The sequence below is a fragment of the Scomber scombrus genome, chromosome 21 (genome assembly GCF_963691925.1).
Source record: "Scomber scombrus chromosome 21, fScoSco1.1, whole genome shotgun sequence".
NCBI classification, from domain to species: domain Eukaryota; kingdom Metazoa; phylum Chordata; class Actinopteri; order Scombriformes; family Scombridae; genus Scomber; species Scomber scombrus.
In genome coordinates, this window is record NC_084990.1 from 17,171,162 (window position 1) to 17,190,779 (window position 19,618).

General features: G+C 40.9%; 1 protein-coding gene across 1 annotated transcript in view; it reads right to left on the reverse strand.

Annotated features, from left to right (window-relative positions):
• Positions 1–3,226: 3,226 nt before the first annotated feature.
• The window catches only part of LOC134003446 (disintegrin and metalloproteinase domain-containing protein 12-like), a 71,203-nt gene continuing 54,811 nt past the window's right edge, over positions 3,227–19,618 (reverse strand). The window contains exons 12-23 of the mRNA XM_062442656.1: positions 14,129–14,306; positions 11,767–11,856; positions 11,431–11,626; positions 11,223–11,331; positions 10,231–10,429; positions 9,210–9,287; positions 7,908–8,016; positions 7,467–7,602; positions 7,123–7,237; positions 5,698–5,958; positions 3,390–3,571; positions 3,227–3,296 (exon numbers count right to left, since the gene is read on the reverse strand). Coding sequence (XP_062298640.1) covers positions 3,227–3,296; positions 3,390–3,571; positions 5,698–5,958; positions 7,123–7,237; positions 7,467–7,602; positions 7,908–8,016; positions 9,210–9,287; positions 10,231–10,429; positions 11,223–11,331; positions 11,431–11,626; positions 11,767–11,856; positions 14,129–14,306 — 1,723 coding nt within the window. The remainder of the gene's footprint in view (positions 3,297–3,389; positions 3,572–5,697; positions 5,959–7,122; positions 7,238–7,466; positions 7,603–7,907; positions 8,017–9,209; positions 9,288–10,230; positions 10,430–11,222; positions 11,332–11,430; positions 11,627–11,766; positions 11,857–14,128; positions 14,307–19,618) is intronic.

Consider the following 19,618-nt stretch of genomic DNA (forward strand, 5'->3'; position numbering starts at 1 on the left):
GTGCGAGGGCCCTTCGACACTGCTTGCAGTTTTAATTATGGATATAGATAGTATATTATAGTAAGGAGGATGTTATCCTTCACTTCACTTCATACAACAAAAACTGTCATGAGTAAAAATAGGTACTTGATCAAACCATCTGTTCAATGAGCATAAAAATGCAGAAAGACGGTGTCTTCAACTGCTTTGCCCACGGTGTCCCATCCACTAACTGTTTATCTGATTTTGCCAGTATCTTAAAATCAGGCAAATTCTTGTAAATTTAGACAAACAAGCCCATCCTTTCATTTTCAGCGCAGTGGTGCTTGACACACATCATGTGCACATGCTCACCTATGCCTCTGGTTATAATTATGAAATGAATGGGGAAAAAAATCGGGAACACAGCGGGAGAAAGGGTTAAAAATAGGGAGACTCCCTCGATAATCAGGAGTGTTGTCAGGTATGTTATTATGAGAAAATACTACTCAATATAGTGGGGGAAAAGTTGTGGGATTCTTTTCATGGCAACAGTGGGCCTCCATAAATAATGGTAAGTGCAATTTTAATTGTTAACTTTTTTGTTGGATGTGAAACACATGATGTGATTACTTCAACTCACCTTTCACACACTCACCAAATTGATTCACTTTTAGAAGGCTGCAGTTTCTCCACAGGGGAGCTATTTGGCCATTCGACCTGGATTCATTTATCTTAACTTTTCTAAAGGTCAGTGAAGCTATACTCTTGACCATCACATCAGACAATGTCTCAGCTCTGCTGTCTGTAGAAATTGTCCCCGATACTGAGAAAAAATGGCAATGTAAATGATTTTATAATGAGTATAATTCAAATATTGAGCACTTCAGACAGATATTAGCCTGCCTACATTGCTTAATGTAAGCATAAAATATTTTTGTAGGCTTCATTTGTAAAACATAAAACCTTGACTCACACATAAACTCCAGCTGTGTTTGCTTCTGGTCTGAAACTGCCGGAGTTGTAATTCTTTTATTAGATCTTATCAGTGAAACAGTGTACCCTTTTTTGTGGACTTGCCTCACACAGGTTTTTTAAAGCATCTTTTTAAAATCACATACTTGTCCTCTTTAGGCCTGCCTCCAGCACAGTCCCCTACCTGTATTGCCTGGTAAACTGCTTTTAGACAATGTCTCATACTGTTGAAATAAACTTAGCTGCCAGATCTTCCAAATCTCTGAAAATAAGAACTGCTGTAAAATGTTTAATTACACACATTATAGTTTTCAATCTTCTGGTTGCTTTTTGGCTCAAACATGAAAGAAATTTGGCACAAACAAGAAATGTCAGCTGCTCGTTACAAAAAAAGTTACTTTTTTTAGATGCTCAGATATTGTGGTTTTAAAATGTAATATTGTATGAATATGAGGCTTCTCTCATATAATAATCTTTTTACATGATGCCAGTCTTGCTGATGTACAAACATGAGTACGGTGCACCAAAATCAATAACAAAAATAACTTTCAGTGTTTGAAAACAGTTTTACTAACACTGCTTGAGTGTTCAAAATACCATGACCAGACACTGACACTTTGAGTGTTTACTTTACATATGATGTATCAAACATTCATCATAAAAAAGCATTCTCCATGAAGATGTGTTCACCTGTAACACAACATACAAGGAACATATGGACATAACATACAGTCAGGTGGCCGAACACAAATACTGTCTATTACTACATGGACATACAGCGTTGAGAAAGCAAAGGAAACAAAGCAATTGAATGTAAAACTAGTGCATTATTAAAAAGAGAACGGTATCAAAAGTAACAAAAGTTCAGTCCATGTCAGTTTGAAGTCTACATATTTGTGAATGAGAACTGTGATTAAAGGAAATGTTGCTCAGTGTGAATGTACATAATTATGCTGCATTGCAATCAAGTAAAACTTCTGCAAAACATAATAAAACACTGTTCAATTACCACATCTGATTTATGTAGGTTTTTGTAGATTGGTTTTAAAATACTAATCTTAATAGCCAAAGTAAAAAGGTACAAAAAATAGAAAATGAATAACTACTGCACATAACTACACCATTTTGGATGATTGGTGGCTCAGCATATACTGAGTAACCACTAAACTACATTTCAGTGGCTGAAAGAAATCTAGAAATGTGTCCTTGAAAAGTAAATTTATCCTTTCCCCTCTCAAAAAAACATACTTGTTGATTCAGAAACCACACAGTGCCTCCATGAAAGCCTTTACAGTCACTGCTTGTAAGAATGTCCTTAGTGATGCCATGATTTAATAACAGAGTTTCACACAGAGTCCTTGGTGCAGAAAGGCATAAAGAGAAATACTCAAAAATACACATGACCTTTACCAGAGCAATCTTTCAGAGTTTATTCTCTCTGAGGGATGAATGCTTCCTTGATCTTGGCTCATTTTAGATCTATGTTGAGTTCAAACCTCAGTTCTTGGTTGGATCCCTCCAGTGTGTTTCTTGGGTCTTGTTAATGAAAAGGAAATGGCAAATCAGTGACATTTCACAATTTAACCAGTTGCCTTCCCGAAATATAAACGCAGAAGAAACATTTCAGCTGTCTGTGAAAAAACCAGCCCCTCTTCCCCAAATATCCACACAATGTTTCAGTTGTGTAATCATGTTGACAATCCCGTTGCAGTAATATCATGGCAGAGTGTTAGTGTTGTTTTTCTGCCTTGTCAGGCAGGCTCAAAGCTGCTACAGTGAGCATTACTCTTGGAGGTTTTCTCTGTTCTCATTTGTCATTGCACAATACTCTTTTTCAACTCCTCCTTTAGTATACAGAACAAATCCATAATGTAATGGCTTCCCTTCATTAAAACACAATTCATTTCAACAATTTTGCAAATCACAATTTCACAGATTGGCTTTAAAAGAAAAAAAAAAAACTCCCGTCACTCTACTTGACAAAGATCAACTGATATGACAAAAAATGTGAAATTGATGAAAAACAACTAATTAAAAATTCTAAGTTGTAGAGAAAAAGTGAGAAAAAGTGTCTGGCACAGTGCACTGTGTGGCAATAAATACAGATATAAATACTTTACATGTACCTGAGCTCAGACTCGTAGCACCATTCAGAGACAGAGCACCAAAGGGACACGGCAGATCTCCTGATTCAAAAACTCAGAGAAGCCACCATCTTTTTAAGGTTCTCAGAGTTTTCATAGTGCAAATTTTTTAGAGTCTTATCACAACAATGTCCCTTCCGGCCAAAGTCTCAGCTGCTGTACTTGACATTGGCAATTATGCAAGGCTTTGGTAGTGTTGGAGGTTGCTTGGGACTGGGTCTGAAGGAGGGAGAAAAGCAAAAATAATGTCTCGGTGAATGATACTAGAGTTGAATTTGTTTTAAAATTAATCTGGTGAGTGCTAGAATTCACCTATCGGGGTGCCGAACAGGATGCACAGGTCTGGGTACACCAGGGATTGGTGCAGGGACACCAACAACAGATGACCCTTTGACTACAGTGTGGCCCTGCAACACAGAGGGACTCCGCCCCAGACGAGAGGTCCTTGGATCAGCAGGAAGGGGCTTCTGAGGAGGACTGGGCTTCTCCAACTCCTGACAAAGGACAGATACATGAAAATAATAACTGTGAATCTCCACCAGGTGGCACTCACACTCAGTCAATTATAGCTCAGGCACACTAGTTGTGTCCTCTGTTCAGGCATCCCCCCGTGCAACTTGAAAAGAGACGAGCTGTCATGTGGTTTTAATCTTCTCGAGAAGACTGAGGTCATGATAAAGGCCTGCTACCTACTCCCCATCTGGTCTCCATTCACTTCCTCCTCGTCTCCTTGGTTGGAGAGAAGCCTCCTCAAACATCACAGAGATGAGGGGGCCAAACAGCTGAACCTCAGACTATACCCATGGAATTGGGTCTGACGATTCCAAACATCACTCCTTTGTCAAAGTTGATGGATTCATGTAATGTTTTCACTGAAAACTATAATTCTTTATGCTGTCAATCAAGTCTTTATTGCAGGATATGTCTTCTGTTTGCATCAATAAGGTCAAGTATCATCATGACATCATGGCTGAAGCACTGCTGCTACTTCATCATATTGACAGCCAATACTGTCAAGCAATGTGTCAGCTCGAGCTCCATCCAAAAATATCACAACACTAGTATAGTATAGTAGTAATACATAATGATGAAAATAGCTTGTCTGATAAGGTCATTAATAGGCAAAAAGTTTATTTTAGGGTTAACTTGAATTGAACCAAAATCTCACAGGTCTGTTTAAAAACGTACTGGCTCCATCAGGTGAAGCCCTCCCATAGGACAATGCTTCCATGCCCCCAGCAAAGAGCTTTGTCAATGTCTACGAGCTGCCAAGCAGCTGCTAAAGATACTGGCGGTGAAGTCTGCTGCCAACAGGAATCACAATCAGTTTCACACTTTGACATTAAATAGAAGCGGCTGAGAGGGAAGATGTACTTCCTCGAGTCAAAACAACGCCAAGAGCGCTTGCATTTCACCTGTTGTACATGTGTATGAAACCATGAAGGTTTGTGAAACTAAATGGAGCTGTTTTTTAAATGGCTCTAAAAATAATTCTCTAAAGCAAAGCACTTTAACTTTTTTGGAACCTATTTTCCATTCATGCTGTATTTTGCTCTCTGCTCCTTAATGTTGTCCGTATTTTTTGTTTGAATTTGCTGAACTGCCCACACAGTTCAAATAATCGGACATTTTTATATAACCACGATGATAAATAAATGAAGTCATAGTTTCAGGTTTGAAGTGATTGCTGATCTTCAGCGTGTAATGCAAAGCATCTGTGTGTGTGTTGATTCTGCTGTTTTGTCCCTGGTATTTATTTGTTTGTTTGCATGTAGGACTGCCACTAATGACAGTTTTACTTAACAAGGCTTGAAAATATTAAAACTAACATCACATTTTTTCCAGAGGCCAAGGTGACATCTTCAAATTGCTTAAATAATGTGACCAACAGTCCAAAACAAAAATGTATTCAGTTCACAATAGAGTCAGTGGATGCTTTCTGTTTCTGCCTAAAAAATAAATCAATTCTGTTCAATTAATCGACTCTTTCACTCATTATCTGTAGCTTCTCTGTCTTTTTCTATTTTCCTAATTTCTTACTCTCTTTGGGTCTCTTTTTTCTTTCCCTCACTTGCCCACAGGTCTCATGTCATACCGGATTAAAGGCAAATAAGAGTCTTTGAGAATCACTGAGTGAGAGGGATTTAACCCAAGGAACCTCTGGCTTTCTCTTCCTCCAAGTCTGACAGCCTGCAACGCCATAACTAAACTCCACGGAATACTAGTGGCAGCAAGTTTACCACCCTGTGATATTTGGACATACTCGCTCACTCTAGCAGCTGTTTCATCTCCCCTCCTCTTCGAGGCTGGCTCCATTTGTATTATTTATGTGGTGGTTTGTATTGTAGAATTGAAGTCTCGCTTGGATGACGCTAGCTCCCGGGTTAACCTCGTTATTTTATGAGACTGTGCATAACTGTCAACATGCATATACTTTTATAGGACACAAAAGAACCATGAAAACGGTTAACATCACAACATGAGTCTAAAGGTGCAGTGACAACATCATTTCCCATGTTGGGTATTAAAGGCTATTGCAGTGAGTAAAGCCCCCTAGGTCCAGCGGAGAAATTACAGTGAGGAACATCATCAAATAAAAGAGAACAGAGAACACGCTCACCAAGACCATCCTGCAGGAGTTATGACGTGACGCACTGCGAAATGAAGCCCCCCTGGGTGCAACGTGGATGTGAGGTGGAGGTGCTCGGTGAGGTGGAGGCATCGGGGGTCTCAGTTGCCCAGGACCAGATGAGAGGGACAGGGTGAGAGACAGAGGGACAGGGTGGCTGAGGTGAACTGGAGGGCACTGGGGTAGTCTGCGCAGGCCGTGGGAGGGGTAGGGGGCCGGTGGGAGCGTCGCCTCTGGCCCCCGGTTCGGAGGCTGTAGAGAGATGAAAGACAGAGCCTGAAGAGTAAGTCAGAAGACAAACCGTCTGCTTCCTATCAGAAACAGTCATGTTAACCTCCTCCTCCTCTGCCGATCTTCCTGATGCTGTCAAAGATGTATAAATCAAACACTCCCACTGACCTGGTCACTATTCCCCAAGACCTTTCAAAGTAACCTGTCAAAGAGAAAGACCAGTTTGTGCTACAAGCCCCCGTCTGGCCTCATTCAAAAGGTGAATACAGAGCCCACACACACTCCCACCGAGACAGATCAGACCTAGAATAGGGCCAAAATATGAGTCTGTCTGGTATTTAGACCTGGCCAGATGTGCACAGCTCAAACACACAATGTAACACATACAAAGGCACGCACATATGCACTCGTGCGGCAGTTTAATACAGCTCCCAACAACTGGAAAATGACCTCACCTGCACTGTGCTAACATCAAACAGCCTTACATCCTTTCTCTTCTTACCATTGAGCCCCAATGAAAACCACATGCTACTAACTGAAAACACCACTTTCATGGTAATGCACAACAGCTTGCCTCATTCGGGTGCCACCCTGCAGCACAAATGTCAATTCTGACACAGCTTCTCCTATTTCTGCGCTCCTAACTCAATCGATCATGGGTCACTTCCCATTACAAAGCATGTCAAGGCAGTAATGGGATAGTTAAGACATACAGATATGTGGCCACACAAGTCATTAAACTGAAACTCCTGCTCTGTCTTGCAATTATCACTAACAGGATGACTTTATATCTCAAGTAAGTTCTCACATTGACATTCTTCATGTGAGCAACACGCAGATAAATATATTTTTCTTTTAACAGTTAACAGGCAGATGTTAATGACAAAAAATGTATTCAAGTGTCGCGCACACATTGCTCACCACAGACTCCATTATCAGAACCTCCTCCACATGTCCACATAGAGAGGGATGATTTAATTGGATTTGAATGAGCTCCCATTTGTGTGAAAACAACACGTCAATTCCGCTGAGAATGATTTGTGCTATCGCAGCAGCTGCAGCATTCCAGGGAGGATGTGGCAAAATGGATCAACTGTTGGTGATCGGGTATTGTACAAAAGTCTTGCCTAGCTGTAAAACGCTTCTGTCTGTATGTTTATAATGGTCCCTGAATGATATAGTAACCTTGAAGATAGTGGCACTGTGCGGTAGAGGCGGTGCTGGCCGAGATGGAGATGCTGTGCTCGCTGACTGAGGCTGGTTAGGAATGGATGGTCCACTGATTGCAGCGCTTACTGATCTGGAACACAAATAAATTACATACCTCTAATTATACACTTTATTATATTAATCAAACATCAGTTGCAAAGGTAATACATTCCAAATTGTATATCAAAACAAATTATACGCAGTAATTGGCTTCACAGTGTGACCAGTTGTAAAAATATTCCCACCGAGCATCTGTGTTGTGATTTTTCACAAAATCTGCTGCATTTAAAACCAAGCATTTAATCATTAGGAAAAAGCACCTGAGCTTCTCGATTGGATTCTTTTTACTCGTCAAGAGCAGGCCCAGTAGAGTTTTTCTCTTGATGCAGATGATCAAACCAGCTCCTAGGACAGTGAGGAGAGCCACCAGGATGCCAACTGTCAGGTTCCCACTGCCTGCTCAGAAACATAAAGATAATAATAAGTCTCCTCTAGCACTGATCCTGACATAGCTCCAGCCTAGCTCCTATCTGTCAACATTTTTGCACACTTGTCATTCTGTTTTTAACATTTTGCTGTCTGAAATAACCTAAAAACGCCAGCATTTCCTACCATAAAAACTATGGTTTTATGCAAAGGAAAAACTCCTCAGATTCAGGTTGCGCCATTTGTATATTAGTGTTGAAATGCTTAATCATTCCATGCCTTAGATCTATAAGTTAACTACAATAATTTAACCATTTGATGCACTGTTGAGTTACCTGGTAATCTGATGGGGCCACTGTCCACACTCCCTCCAAAACCTGCCTTGTCACAGAAGGGAGGAGCCCAATGAGCCTCGCAGTGACAGTTCTTGTTGTTGTTGCATACCTGCAGCATATCAAAAGGACAATTAACTGTTAGATGATCCAGAAATGCATCATCAGCATGTCTTTTTCATGCTACATTTGAGGATTTGCCTAATACTCCACCTCTTTAATATGCAGCTGAGTTTATGAAATTGGATGCACCTGAGTGAAAGCACCAGGAAGGAACTGATTATTCCCATTTGTGATTCATAATTAATAATAAAATAATTGACCCCCCCCAAAAAATTGCAAACAATGTAACAATCACAATTCCCAGTAACAGTCTGTGACCTCAGGATGTTTAGTTCACAATGATATTAAACAGAGAAAAGAAGCAGACTACAAGACACCACTGCTAATGTCCACATGGCAAAGATGTCTGGTATAAAAACCAAAGCAGACTTTGCTTTATACCACATTTTTATAATCTCTCTCTTTCGTCTTCCTGTCATGCAGAGTAGATGAATGAGGATTCCCTAGCAGGATAATATGGAGCAGGTGAGGGCCTCTTTCCAAGGCAACATCTTGATCTAATCTGTGCATGCCGGAGTACCCTCTTTCCTTGAGGAGCAACATCCTCTTGTTTTGTGAATCAAACAGTTTTTATAGATATGTCTTAATTGAAGACAAACAATATGGCTGTATAACAACTGGAGATGTTTCATTTTAAGAGACAATAAAAACTGCTTCCTCTGCTGCTTAGATGAAGGAACGGCTCTAACAGCCAAAGCTAAAGCTTCAGGCACCTACCAGAGAATTTCAGGGTAATACCACAAAGCCACATATTTCATATCAAACAGGACCACCCATTGACGTTTGATGGGTGGCATTTAAGTAAAATCCATTATCCACGCTGTAGGCTCAAAGTCAAACGGTGTGTCACTACTCCTTGGGTTTGGCAAATAAAGCCTGAACTTCAGATTTCAACACAGGTTTTGGGACAAGGACAACCATCTGAAAGTATGATGAATGGCACTAAAAACTGAACATAAATGAAGCCATTATATCTAATTGACTCAACCTTTCAGCATCCAGAATGATTGATTGCAAGGCATTGTAATGGCTCCCTACCTGCTTTATAGAGGCCATTGTGAGTATATTACCTGTAAAATACTATAAGTAAACAACTAAACTAGGTGGGGAATGCTCTTGAGATAGAAACTTTCACATTGGCACTTCAAAACACTGAAATAGGATGAGAGCTGCTGCACTCACCCCTCGACCGCTGCACTTGGATGAGCACTCGTGCATACCAAAGACACTGACGTTCTGACACCGACGATTCAGACACATCTGAAGCAGACAAAGACATTAAAAATTGACAGTGTGAGCTCAAAGAGCATTTCAGTAATATCCAAAGCCTTTAATCTTTTAAGGGATAAAACCAATAGATCCAGCTTGCTATTTCTTTTAATGACACTGACAAACCACTTCAGCTATAAAACATCATAGCATGAAAAGTAATTATGTTAGCACTGGGATTTTTTAAGAATATATTAAAGATGCTTTTAAAAAGTGATATGGTGTGGACCGTGGGTTCCTTAAAGTTGCCCCACCCAAAAATATCCAAGCTGGATGTGAAGATGAGCCTGGCAGCATTGGGCACAGAGAAAGTAAGGCCAGAACTCTTGACAGATGAGGTTCGGAGATGGATCCTCCTTAAGGGTGGAGGCTTACAGAGAAATAAATTAGAGTAAATGGAGTAACTGTATCATTGAGGAGATCAATGGCTAATATGATGACCAGTGGAAGATGCCAAATAGACTGAACAATGGAGAGTCAGTCGAGTGTCTGGTCTGAGGAACGTCTAATATGCCTCTCTCAGGCTGACCAGGACTGAAATGACAAGAGGGCACACCCTGAAGAAACTCTTAAAAATGTCTTAGTCATGGCATTACACTCCTCGTCACTTTTTCCGCTCCTTTTTCCCAGCTTTTGGGTCATATTGCATTTTCACACAGTCTTACAGTTTAGTTCTGATGTGTATTCAAATTCTTAAGTAAAAGAAGTAATACAACAAAGAGAAAATACTCTGAATGTTCTGCATTCAAAATTGTACTTAAGTAAAAGAGGTACAATACAAAGTCACATAAAGTGGAAAAATGTACAGCTACTTGAAAACTTAAATGCATATAGTTATTTTCCAATGCTGCTAATGAGTTAGCTGAACACTGCATTGATGTGTGTGTTGCATCTATACTGGCTGTATTCAACCATCACAGGCCCAAACTCTCACCATGTCATTTCCACACTTGGTCCCCGTCAGGACCAGGCCAGGGTCGGGCATGTCATCACCCAAGTAAACATGTGTACCTCGGCACAGTATCCGTCCCCCTTCCTGCAGAGGGATATTTGTTTCTATGGAAACAGCATTGGTGCCAATTACTGGGCGGTTAGCTCCTCCTTGACACTGGATTTTGCCACATTTAGCATCTCTGAAAACAGAACAAACAACAGGCAGAGTAACGATGTGATAATTGAATAACATGTCACCGTTTTCCCAAATGTGTATATATGCAATTATTTTTTCTCTCACTCTTGCTTTCCAATTAGGGGAAATGCAGAACAGGCGGCTTGTTTGTGCTTGTTTCAGAACACAACCTTAGAGATTTTGTAACTTGCTGCATTATACCAAACCTTCAGTTAGGACTACAAATAAATTATTATTTTCATTTTTTAATGTGTCAGTTATTTCACTCACTAATAGTTTAGTCTATAAAATAAAAAAGCCCTAGAAGCCAGAGCCCAAAATTGACAATGATATGAAACAGGGGCATGCAGCAAAGTCTCACATTTAAGAAAGCGGAACCAAAGAGTGTTTCTTCTTCTTCTGACGTGAAAAAGATGAAAATTATTGATCATCGTTTCCAAAAGCCCAGGATGCAACCTAAGATTTCTTTTTTGATTATTTAAGATTATTTTCACTATTAATTAATCTTAGGGTAATTTTTTCTAGTAACTAATTAGTGTCTTGATTAGCAGTAGCAGAAGTAGCAGTATACTTTTATTTAAAACAAGGAAAAACATTCATTAAATCAGGCATTTTTGCTTGAAAATTACCTAAACAATTAATAAATGATCAAGATTGTTGTTCTAATTGATTTTCTGGCCATCAGTTAAAGGTTAATCAACTGACTGTATCAGCTAATCGCATCTACTCCAGTCTCCATTCCATTGAAAAAACAATTAAATGCATGGATTGGTTTCTATGGGAACACAAGGTCTTACCGTGCTTCACATTTGGCAAAGGAGCCTTTAGAGTCCTTGCCACAGTTGCCATAGGGGTCTCCTGCCGAGTTGACCCTTTCAAAGCAGATGCCTGGAGCTGGCTTAGCTCCTACACAACACACAATGGAACACATTGAAAAGCTGGTGACCGTTATTGAGCCCATTCATGGGCAGCGGGAACCAGCAGCAAAAGGGACTTTCCACATACCTTGGCCCCAAAGTGTGATACACTGCTGCTCGTGTGTTTGGCAGATGCCGTTATAACAGTAGCCGTCCACATTGTGGCAGGCGTGGCCGTCGTGCAGGTAGACATTGGAGGGGCAGTGAGGGCTTGTACCAGTGCAGAACTCTGGCAGATCACAAGAGTTACTGGATTCACGGCATGGAGTGCCTGCTGGCTTCAGCTACACTCAAATATAGCAAGCAAAAGACATAAAGACAAAGACGTAGTGAAATATAGACAAATATGTGGTTAGACAAAAAGAGCTCTGGATAGTTTATTTTAAATTTTGTGACTGGTCCATCAAGATGTCCTGCATCATACCTGACAGTCCTGGCAACATTGTCCGTGGGCACAAACAGCATCCCCCTTCAGAGTGCAGGTAGTAGCATTGCAGCAGGGATTCATACACTCCTTAAAATTGAAACAAAAAGAGAAAAAAGTTAACCAGAGAGATGGAATGTACAATGAGTGAAGTGGAACAAAAGTAAAGAAAAATGAACTCAGCACAAAGAGATCATATTTCATCTCAGAGCAAATACTCAGACTTTGTTATCAGAGGGGATGCAGCCCAAGCACAACTGTGTTTCATACCAACTAAACTAAAAAAAACTGGCATAGAAGAGGAAACACCAGTTTCTAGTTCTCTAGAAACAATAATGTTTCCATCTGACAGAACCTACAAGCTCATTTCGATGCCCGCAGCCATGAGCTGGAAGGTAGAGGGAATAGAAAAATGAGGAGGGGTAGAGATTAATGACACACTGTAAAAAAAAACAATTGTGTAGTAAAAAAAAAAAAATCCGCCTGTGGGGTAAGCATGTGCTAAGAGGTATCTGGTACCTTTCTGCTTGTTTACATGAGGGTGAGGAGCATCAAAAAATGATCACACACACAATGATTCACACAAATCTCTGCCGCCTGAGAACACAAACCAACTGTATGGGCAGGAAGGAATAATCAGTACAGTGACTATTGCAGCCAGGAATTGAACCCATACCTGTCATGGCATCATAAAATAAAGATCACTGAACTCATTTTAAGAATTCCCTAAAAACAAGCGTCACTTTTCTTGATACTATTGTAGCACTCTTCCTCAAATTCAGCTTTATATGTGAGTTATACCAGTCAAACTTACTCAAAAGAAAAGATATTCGCAGTGTCGTGTTTTTTTTTGTACCTTGATTTAAAATGGATCTGATTCCTTAACTAAGCAAAGCTGAAAACAACAAAAGAAGATTTCATCATCCTAAAACAAGATATGAGAAAAAAATTCTTGGACAGCCCTTTAGAAGTGCACAGACAGACAGACAGGCAGTATGTCTACCATACCAACCATCCCTATAATATTTCCCAGCTCACTGTGGAGACCCATCTGTTTCATGTTAAGCTTTATCATGAGCCATTCACTACACCAATCAGCAAGTCTGTGCCTTCTGATGCAGATGGAAGGAAGTACTCCCAAAGCTCAGCGTATAGGATGTGCGCATGTGTGTGTCCAGCTGCTTGTGTATGTATTATCTCACAAAGAGGCCGACTGACTACAACCCAGAGGTTCAGCTCTCTCCCTCTTCCCATTAAGCCGCAGTCTGAAAATACTGTACAACCGAGTCCAGTAAGAGTCGGGAAGAAGTAGATGGATGGAGCTGGCAGGGGACACGGCTGACATGATGGGCCTTCCAGAACTTCTTTCAGCCTGAAAACTATTAAGGGCCTTTCCCAGGGTCCCTGGGGCCAAAGAAGGCGGTGGAGTCGCACTGAAAAGAAGTAGCCTGTGATTGTGAGGAATAGGACCTAGGCTTTTTAATGAGGCCTTTTAATGGTGTAGAGAGGTGCTGTTTGAGCACTCTGATCTGGCTTGGGTTGGCATGACGCCGCTCAACTCTGTGGAGAGCTTTATTATCGCTGCTGGCTCAGGCCTGCAGGGCTTACAGTATGTCAGTTCTTTGTTTTGAAGGACAAGGCCACTTTTCAGTCTGACCCTGGCTGAGACCTGAATATGTCAACTAGCTCGCTGGGTAAGAAGACGTAAACAAAAGACAACAAGGCATTCTTTCATGTAGGCTATTATATAATCCAAAACATCCTTCCAAATCATAATAGATGTCTCCTTCATATTTCATAATTCTGTTCTTGTCAGCCTGCCTCTGCTGATTGTCATGATTAACTGGTTTATCATCCTGTAGTCGAAGCAGTTAGCAACGTGTGCCACCATTACGTGTGTTCATGTGGATGCAGATCCATTTAAATAATTCACAAGTTGACAGGGTGAAGCCGTCAGTGATGTTTCCTCTCAGTGAACTGAATCACAATCAGAAAGCTTTGCTCTCAAACACCTCTTCAGTGGATCAAATGAATATATTCACACACATATCTCTAAGCTCATTTTCTGAAGACTCTGTTTGCATTATGAGAGCTTTCGTAACAGAGACGGACAGTTTGTGTTCACTTTGGGAAATGTTGGTTTGTGCCATGTTTCTGTCAGGAAAGCTGCAGAAACCCTCACTAGCACTTATGTATATTTCATTTCTCAAATGTGGGCAACATAATTAACAATGATTTATGGTTAGCAGTTTGGAAAGACATTTCAATTTTGGCAGAAGGGGTGTAGCACAAGAATGCTGAAGAATTGAAGGAGGTCTGGAGATTAAAACACTTTGTTTAACATGACCTTTGGCACTCTCACCTCCAGTTCTCCACAGTCACACTCCTCTCCCTCCTCCACATAGCCGTTGCCACATTTCTGCCCACCATAGAGCACCTTGACCTCAGGCATGTTGAACAGACACATCCCCACACCTTTTTCAAAGCTGGCAGTCAGGTCTTTCTTGCTGCAGCTGCTAAACACTGTGGGAAATGGATACCTGCAAGTGAAAGAAATATTTTGTGAGTGACACAAACAGAGAGAAGAGAGAGAGACAATTGAGATCCCCCACAAGGGTCCTCTTCGGTCTGATGTAATCTGCGCTAATTGCTACTAATCACAAAATCAATTAACCACTAGAGCTCAGCAACCTTTCCAAAGCTCTATCAGCATGCAAAGAGCACAGAGCCCCGGTGACTTCTCCCTTCATGGAGAGAGAGGGAGATCTGATAAGATATATTTTACGAGACAGGGGATCATAAAAACTCAAACCAAAAAGTGCTTCCTTCGCAAGACTTGCAACACCCATAAATTTGGGAGAAACAGGGGATGGTGTGTTTTTAATATTGTTTTTGGAGCAGACAGAGGGGGTGGTCTGTTCCATGGGGAAAGCACACAGCCCAGAGCTCTGTCTGCCAAAAGCTTTGTTACAGACCTCATGCAGCTTTATTGAGCTTTTTCTGTGATAATATAGTGCCTTAGATGACAGTGTATGTGTGAAGTGTGCATGAATATGTGCAGATTGTATCTCGTACTCTCTGTGGCTCTTGATAAAGAAGCCCCTTATGAGGTTTTTAATACCTCCACCCACACAATAAATTCTGCACAACAAGGCCACAATGGGTGACTTTGTTACCCTTAGGTACATCATATTCACACTTGTCTTTGTGCATAAGAATGAGTGTATGTGTGAAAAAATAAGTGGATCCAGGTCAGCTTAGATGCCCAAAAGGTTCTTTCAAGAGGCTCTTGACTTTTTTGAAATGTACATTGTGAAGTGTACCATCTAAAATGTGCCTTTTAAACCTCTGATACCTCTGCCACCCACTCTCCTGTTTGGGCCTCTAGACTCAAATGGCTGATTTTCTTTCCTTTGCGTCAGTTAGACTTTTCCTGTCACAGCAGTGAGAGTCCTAACTCTGATGAAGTGGGGAGAATAAACAAACCAAATATGCACAGCAGCTACGACCCACCCAACAGCTGGACGTCAAGAAATGTAGATGCAGTCAGTCTGAATGCCCAGTTGACTCAAGAATTTTGATGATTTGTTGATGATTTGAAAATGGGTCCGTTTTACATCCATTTAAATTTCGACAGCAAGAAAAGTTCAAATAAGCAAACTGTCTGCAGAGCTGATCAAATATATTTCATATATCCAGTGTATAATGCATTTTTTTTAAATGACAGCATGGGAAATTGGTTAGTTAGCTTGTGAAGTGTTTCTGTTCAGGAAAGTGACAGTGTTGATAGGACAGCAAACATGTCATGGCTGTGGCACAGCTGGCACGATCTACAAATCTTTCAAAAATCATATTCTAAGCCTTAATAATGAAAAGAGTTGAAGGCCAGAGCTACTGTGGCATCAAGGGGTAACACAGTCTTATAATGGTCCTTGCCAGTCTGATAAATGCTGCTCACAGAGGTGTTTATATGAGCAGTACATGAGTTTAAATGAGATGGAGATGAAGGCTGAGTCTTGAAATCAGATCCATTGGCTGTGCTGAGATATAAACTAATATAAAATAATCACTTTTTCCTAAGAGTTTTGTCATTTCTAAGAACTAGGCAGTTCTGTGTAGCTCAATGTCGACAACTCTTTCAAACTGTGTTTTTGTCTGATTGGGTTTCACATTAAATACAGCTCTAAATATGTCATGACACTGTGAATGTTTTGACATGACCTCATTCTTGACTTGCCTTTGATTTCTGTCATGTGTGGAGGCGGCTTACTTCAGCTCCTGCTGTTGAACCCCCCTTCCCCAAACACACAGCCTGCTGCTCTCTAACGTCAATATCCAGAGGTTGTGTTAGGTGAAAGTGGGGGTACCTCAAAGCTGATCTCTAGATATTTTGGACTATAGCAGAAGATCAGAATGGATTTGTAATGAAATGGTGAAAGGAAAGAGCAACAAGGAAAGCTGTAATAACAGTCATAATTGCACACCTTTTTTCCACTCCTCCTCTCAGAGCACCTCTGGGGATCCTGCTATGATGAACAGCTGTCAAGATTGCTGTTCAACAGGCAGGCTACTTCCTTAGCAACTGCTGTTGTTGATTTCCTCTTTGCCCCCAAAGCCTGAGCCAAAATTGCCAAGATGCAACCCCCCTTCTGGTGCATTCATTCAATTTCCATGAACTCAGCCCTGCTATTCAGTTTCCAGCCCATGCAATGCATGACAAACATTCACATCACTGTTTTTTTCTGTAACCCTGAGATACATGAGCAGCTCAGGATCCAGCTGTTCTTTATGAGAGGCAATACAGAAATAATTGGTCTACCCTGCAACGGTCTGGGGTTGGGAAGAGGAATAATGGCTGTGAAAAGGCAGGCGCACAGATGAATTACAGTGGATAGCATTTAGCAGCTGCAGTCCCCAGGGCTAGTGAAGCAGTGCCAGGGCTAGTTGTGGTGGGCTCATCTGGGGCTTGTGGCAGACTCAGGACACTTTAGGCAATCCTTCATCCCATGGGAGTCTGGGCCACCACCTCAAAAGAAAAGACTCAGTGACTCTAACCTTTGAGTCTGCACTTGTCCTGTTCTGGCTTTACAAAGCATGAGCTGTGTTAAGCTCTACCTGCTCTCTACCTGTTCTGTGCTGCTGCATTGTGTTCCACCTAGTTGTGCTCCAGTTACATTATGCGATCAATTCTTCACTGTTCTGCTCTTTTGTACATTTCTAACCTACACTTGACACAGTGTTTGACAGTTGGCTCCTAAGCTTCAGAGGTACTGCAGTTGATGGTTGATAGAGTGTGCAAAGCAATCATTGCAACTAAGCTGCAGCAATGACCAAACAAGGCTTTAATGGATCTGTAGGAGGTCCGCAGATAAGGAATCATTCCCAGATCTATTACAGGCCCCTAAGGCCATACACTGTGATATCACTATAGAGTGGAAGGCTTTCAGACATCGCAAAGCCCAGATAAACTGTGGCAAGTAACCCATATTTTTGTGGTGATGTAGGAAAGGAGTGATGAGTAAAGACAATAACACTTGATTAAATTGAATCCCTGAGAGTTCAAAAAACTAAGTTGAATACATTTCTATTAGGTCTGTTGCTTTTCATCTATCTCTACTATTTTGTTTACCGAAATTATTTTTGTTGTTGATTTTTTTACTTCCTGCATTTCACTCAGCTCATGTACATCCAAAACCCTTACATATGCAGGATCACAAAACTCAGATCAAAAGATAAAATTATTGTGAGTTCAGTGATGAACAAATGTACACATTTCTTGATAAAATATTATATTGCCTTGGAAGATCGTATCTGAGATCACTATTAAAGCTCACTCTCAAATTAAAATAAATAGAGCCCTTTAACCCAAATCATCTAGGCAGGGCTCTCTCCTCCTAGTATGTATGTCCCTGTGGTTCAGATCACAGAGGAGAACCGGGTCAACAGCCGGTTTATGTCACTGTGACAAATATTTAAAACTTGCTAAAGTAATCCAAAACCACCGTCACTTCACTACACATTTAATAACAATTTTACGGCTTCCTTTATGCATGTAGAAACTGGGCTTTGGGTGATGACATTAGGTGATATGATCTGTTGTGGCCTTTGGTGCCTGGCAGTCTGGCCTACGTTGTAGATACTGAAGGGCATTTTCACATTGATTTCCCAATGGACCCAATTAAAAAAGGCATATTGGAAAGTTCCTGTTCTTCAGCAGGGCACGGGTCACATTTCTATAGCTTGTCTTGGAGTTTGACTCATTTTCTGTGATTCCTGATTATTTTATGACAGGGGAGATACATCAATCTTGGTCTGACGGTAATCCCATGCTCCAGTCATCATCTTACTCAGAGTCTGACTCATGAGTGAATGAAACCTGCTGAACACCCTTGAGCATGGCTGTCAATCACCATCTCAGCTTGTGTGAGTGATTTAGATGGCCAGTGACTGTATTTATTTATATTTATTTTTATGGGAGAAATATAGTAGATATGAATTGTTGATCAGTACCCTGACAGGAAGACAATTCGTGTGTACATCAGGAGAGGAGGAGGAGGAGAAGACGGTGGGTTTTTTTTTGTTGTTGTTTTTTTTTTTAACTTGACTTGGTAGTTGGGCTCACATGCCACAGGCACCATTGGTGGTAGACAGCCACATTTGGTTGATGAAAGAACTGTGCAAGTGGACTGTGCAAATATAGCAGATAAAGTCTTAAAGCTGACCATCAAACCAAAAAAAAAAACCAACACAATGAAAATGAAGAAAAGGTGACAAAGCAAAGGACCTATTTTAGTCCGAGAAAAAGATGGCTTTATCTTATATATGCTTGTACACATACATGTGTTCCTGTATCTATGGAGTAGTCATCAGCCACTCAGTCATTCTGTGTGTTCCAGTTTGTGTGTTTTAAGGAGATATAATCTCAGAGGATGGGAGACACCAGGCTGTTCTCATTTAGAGTTAATGGGGGGATGGATGGAGAGGGGGACGCGACAATTGGCCGTGACCAGCGTGAGCAGGAAACATGCAGTGCTCTGTGCAGATGTGAAACTGGCACTGGGACAGCTTGCAGTTTTACTGCCCCCCTGCCATCAACCCCAAACCCCTCCATCCCACATAATAATGATGAACTGGATCTCATTATCTCCTCCACTCTATTCCCGGTCTTACAGCAAGGCCAGGAAAGCATGATGGACATCTGTCTGTACATATAAGAAGTAGACATTTCTGTACTCTATTTGATTAAAATGAACAAATCATGAATCAAACAACAGAAACAAAACAACAGAACTCCTAATTTACTGAGAGTGGATGGGTTTTGCCAGTACTTGCACTTATTGAATGCAGGGGCTGGCAATCAGAGGGGCTTTGGTATCAATTCATTCAAGTCCTGGTCCTGTGAAGAGGCATTTTGTATAATCACATTGCACTTTGAAAAGAGCTGCTGCTTGCTTAGAAAAACATGGTAGTCAATGCTGTAAACCAATAACTGGAGCTGCCGGGTGGTGAAAACATTCAGGTGATTGCAACAGAACTAATGTGTGTGGCCACATAGCATTTTAAAGCATGGAACTGCTTGAGCAGTCAAAGGGCTTGAGCTGGACCCATGGGAGCAGTGCCTGAGGCTGAGTATATGGTGCTGACCTGGAAGTAACTGAGGAAGCAGCCTGCAGTAAGATAAAGTTAATAAACATCCTTATTTAAATACATTGCTTCTGTAATCCTAGATTAAAAAACAAAGTAGTAATATGGAGCAATAAGGAGGTATAGAGAGGATTATACTGAAACCAAGGACTAGATTATTTCTTTCGTCAGATAGAATAAAACAATAGTCTCTGTGGGAGGCAGAACA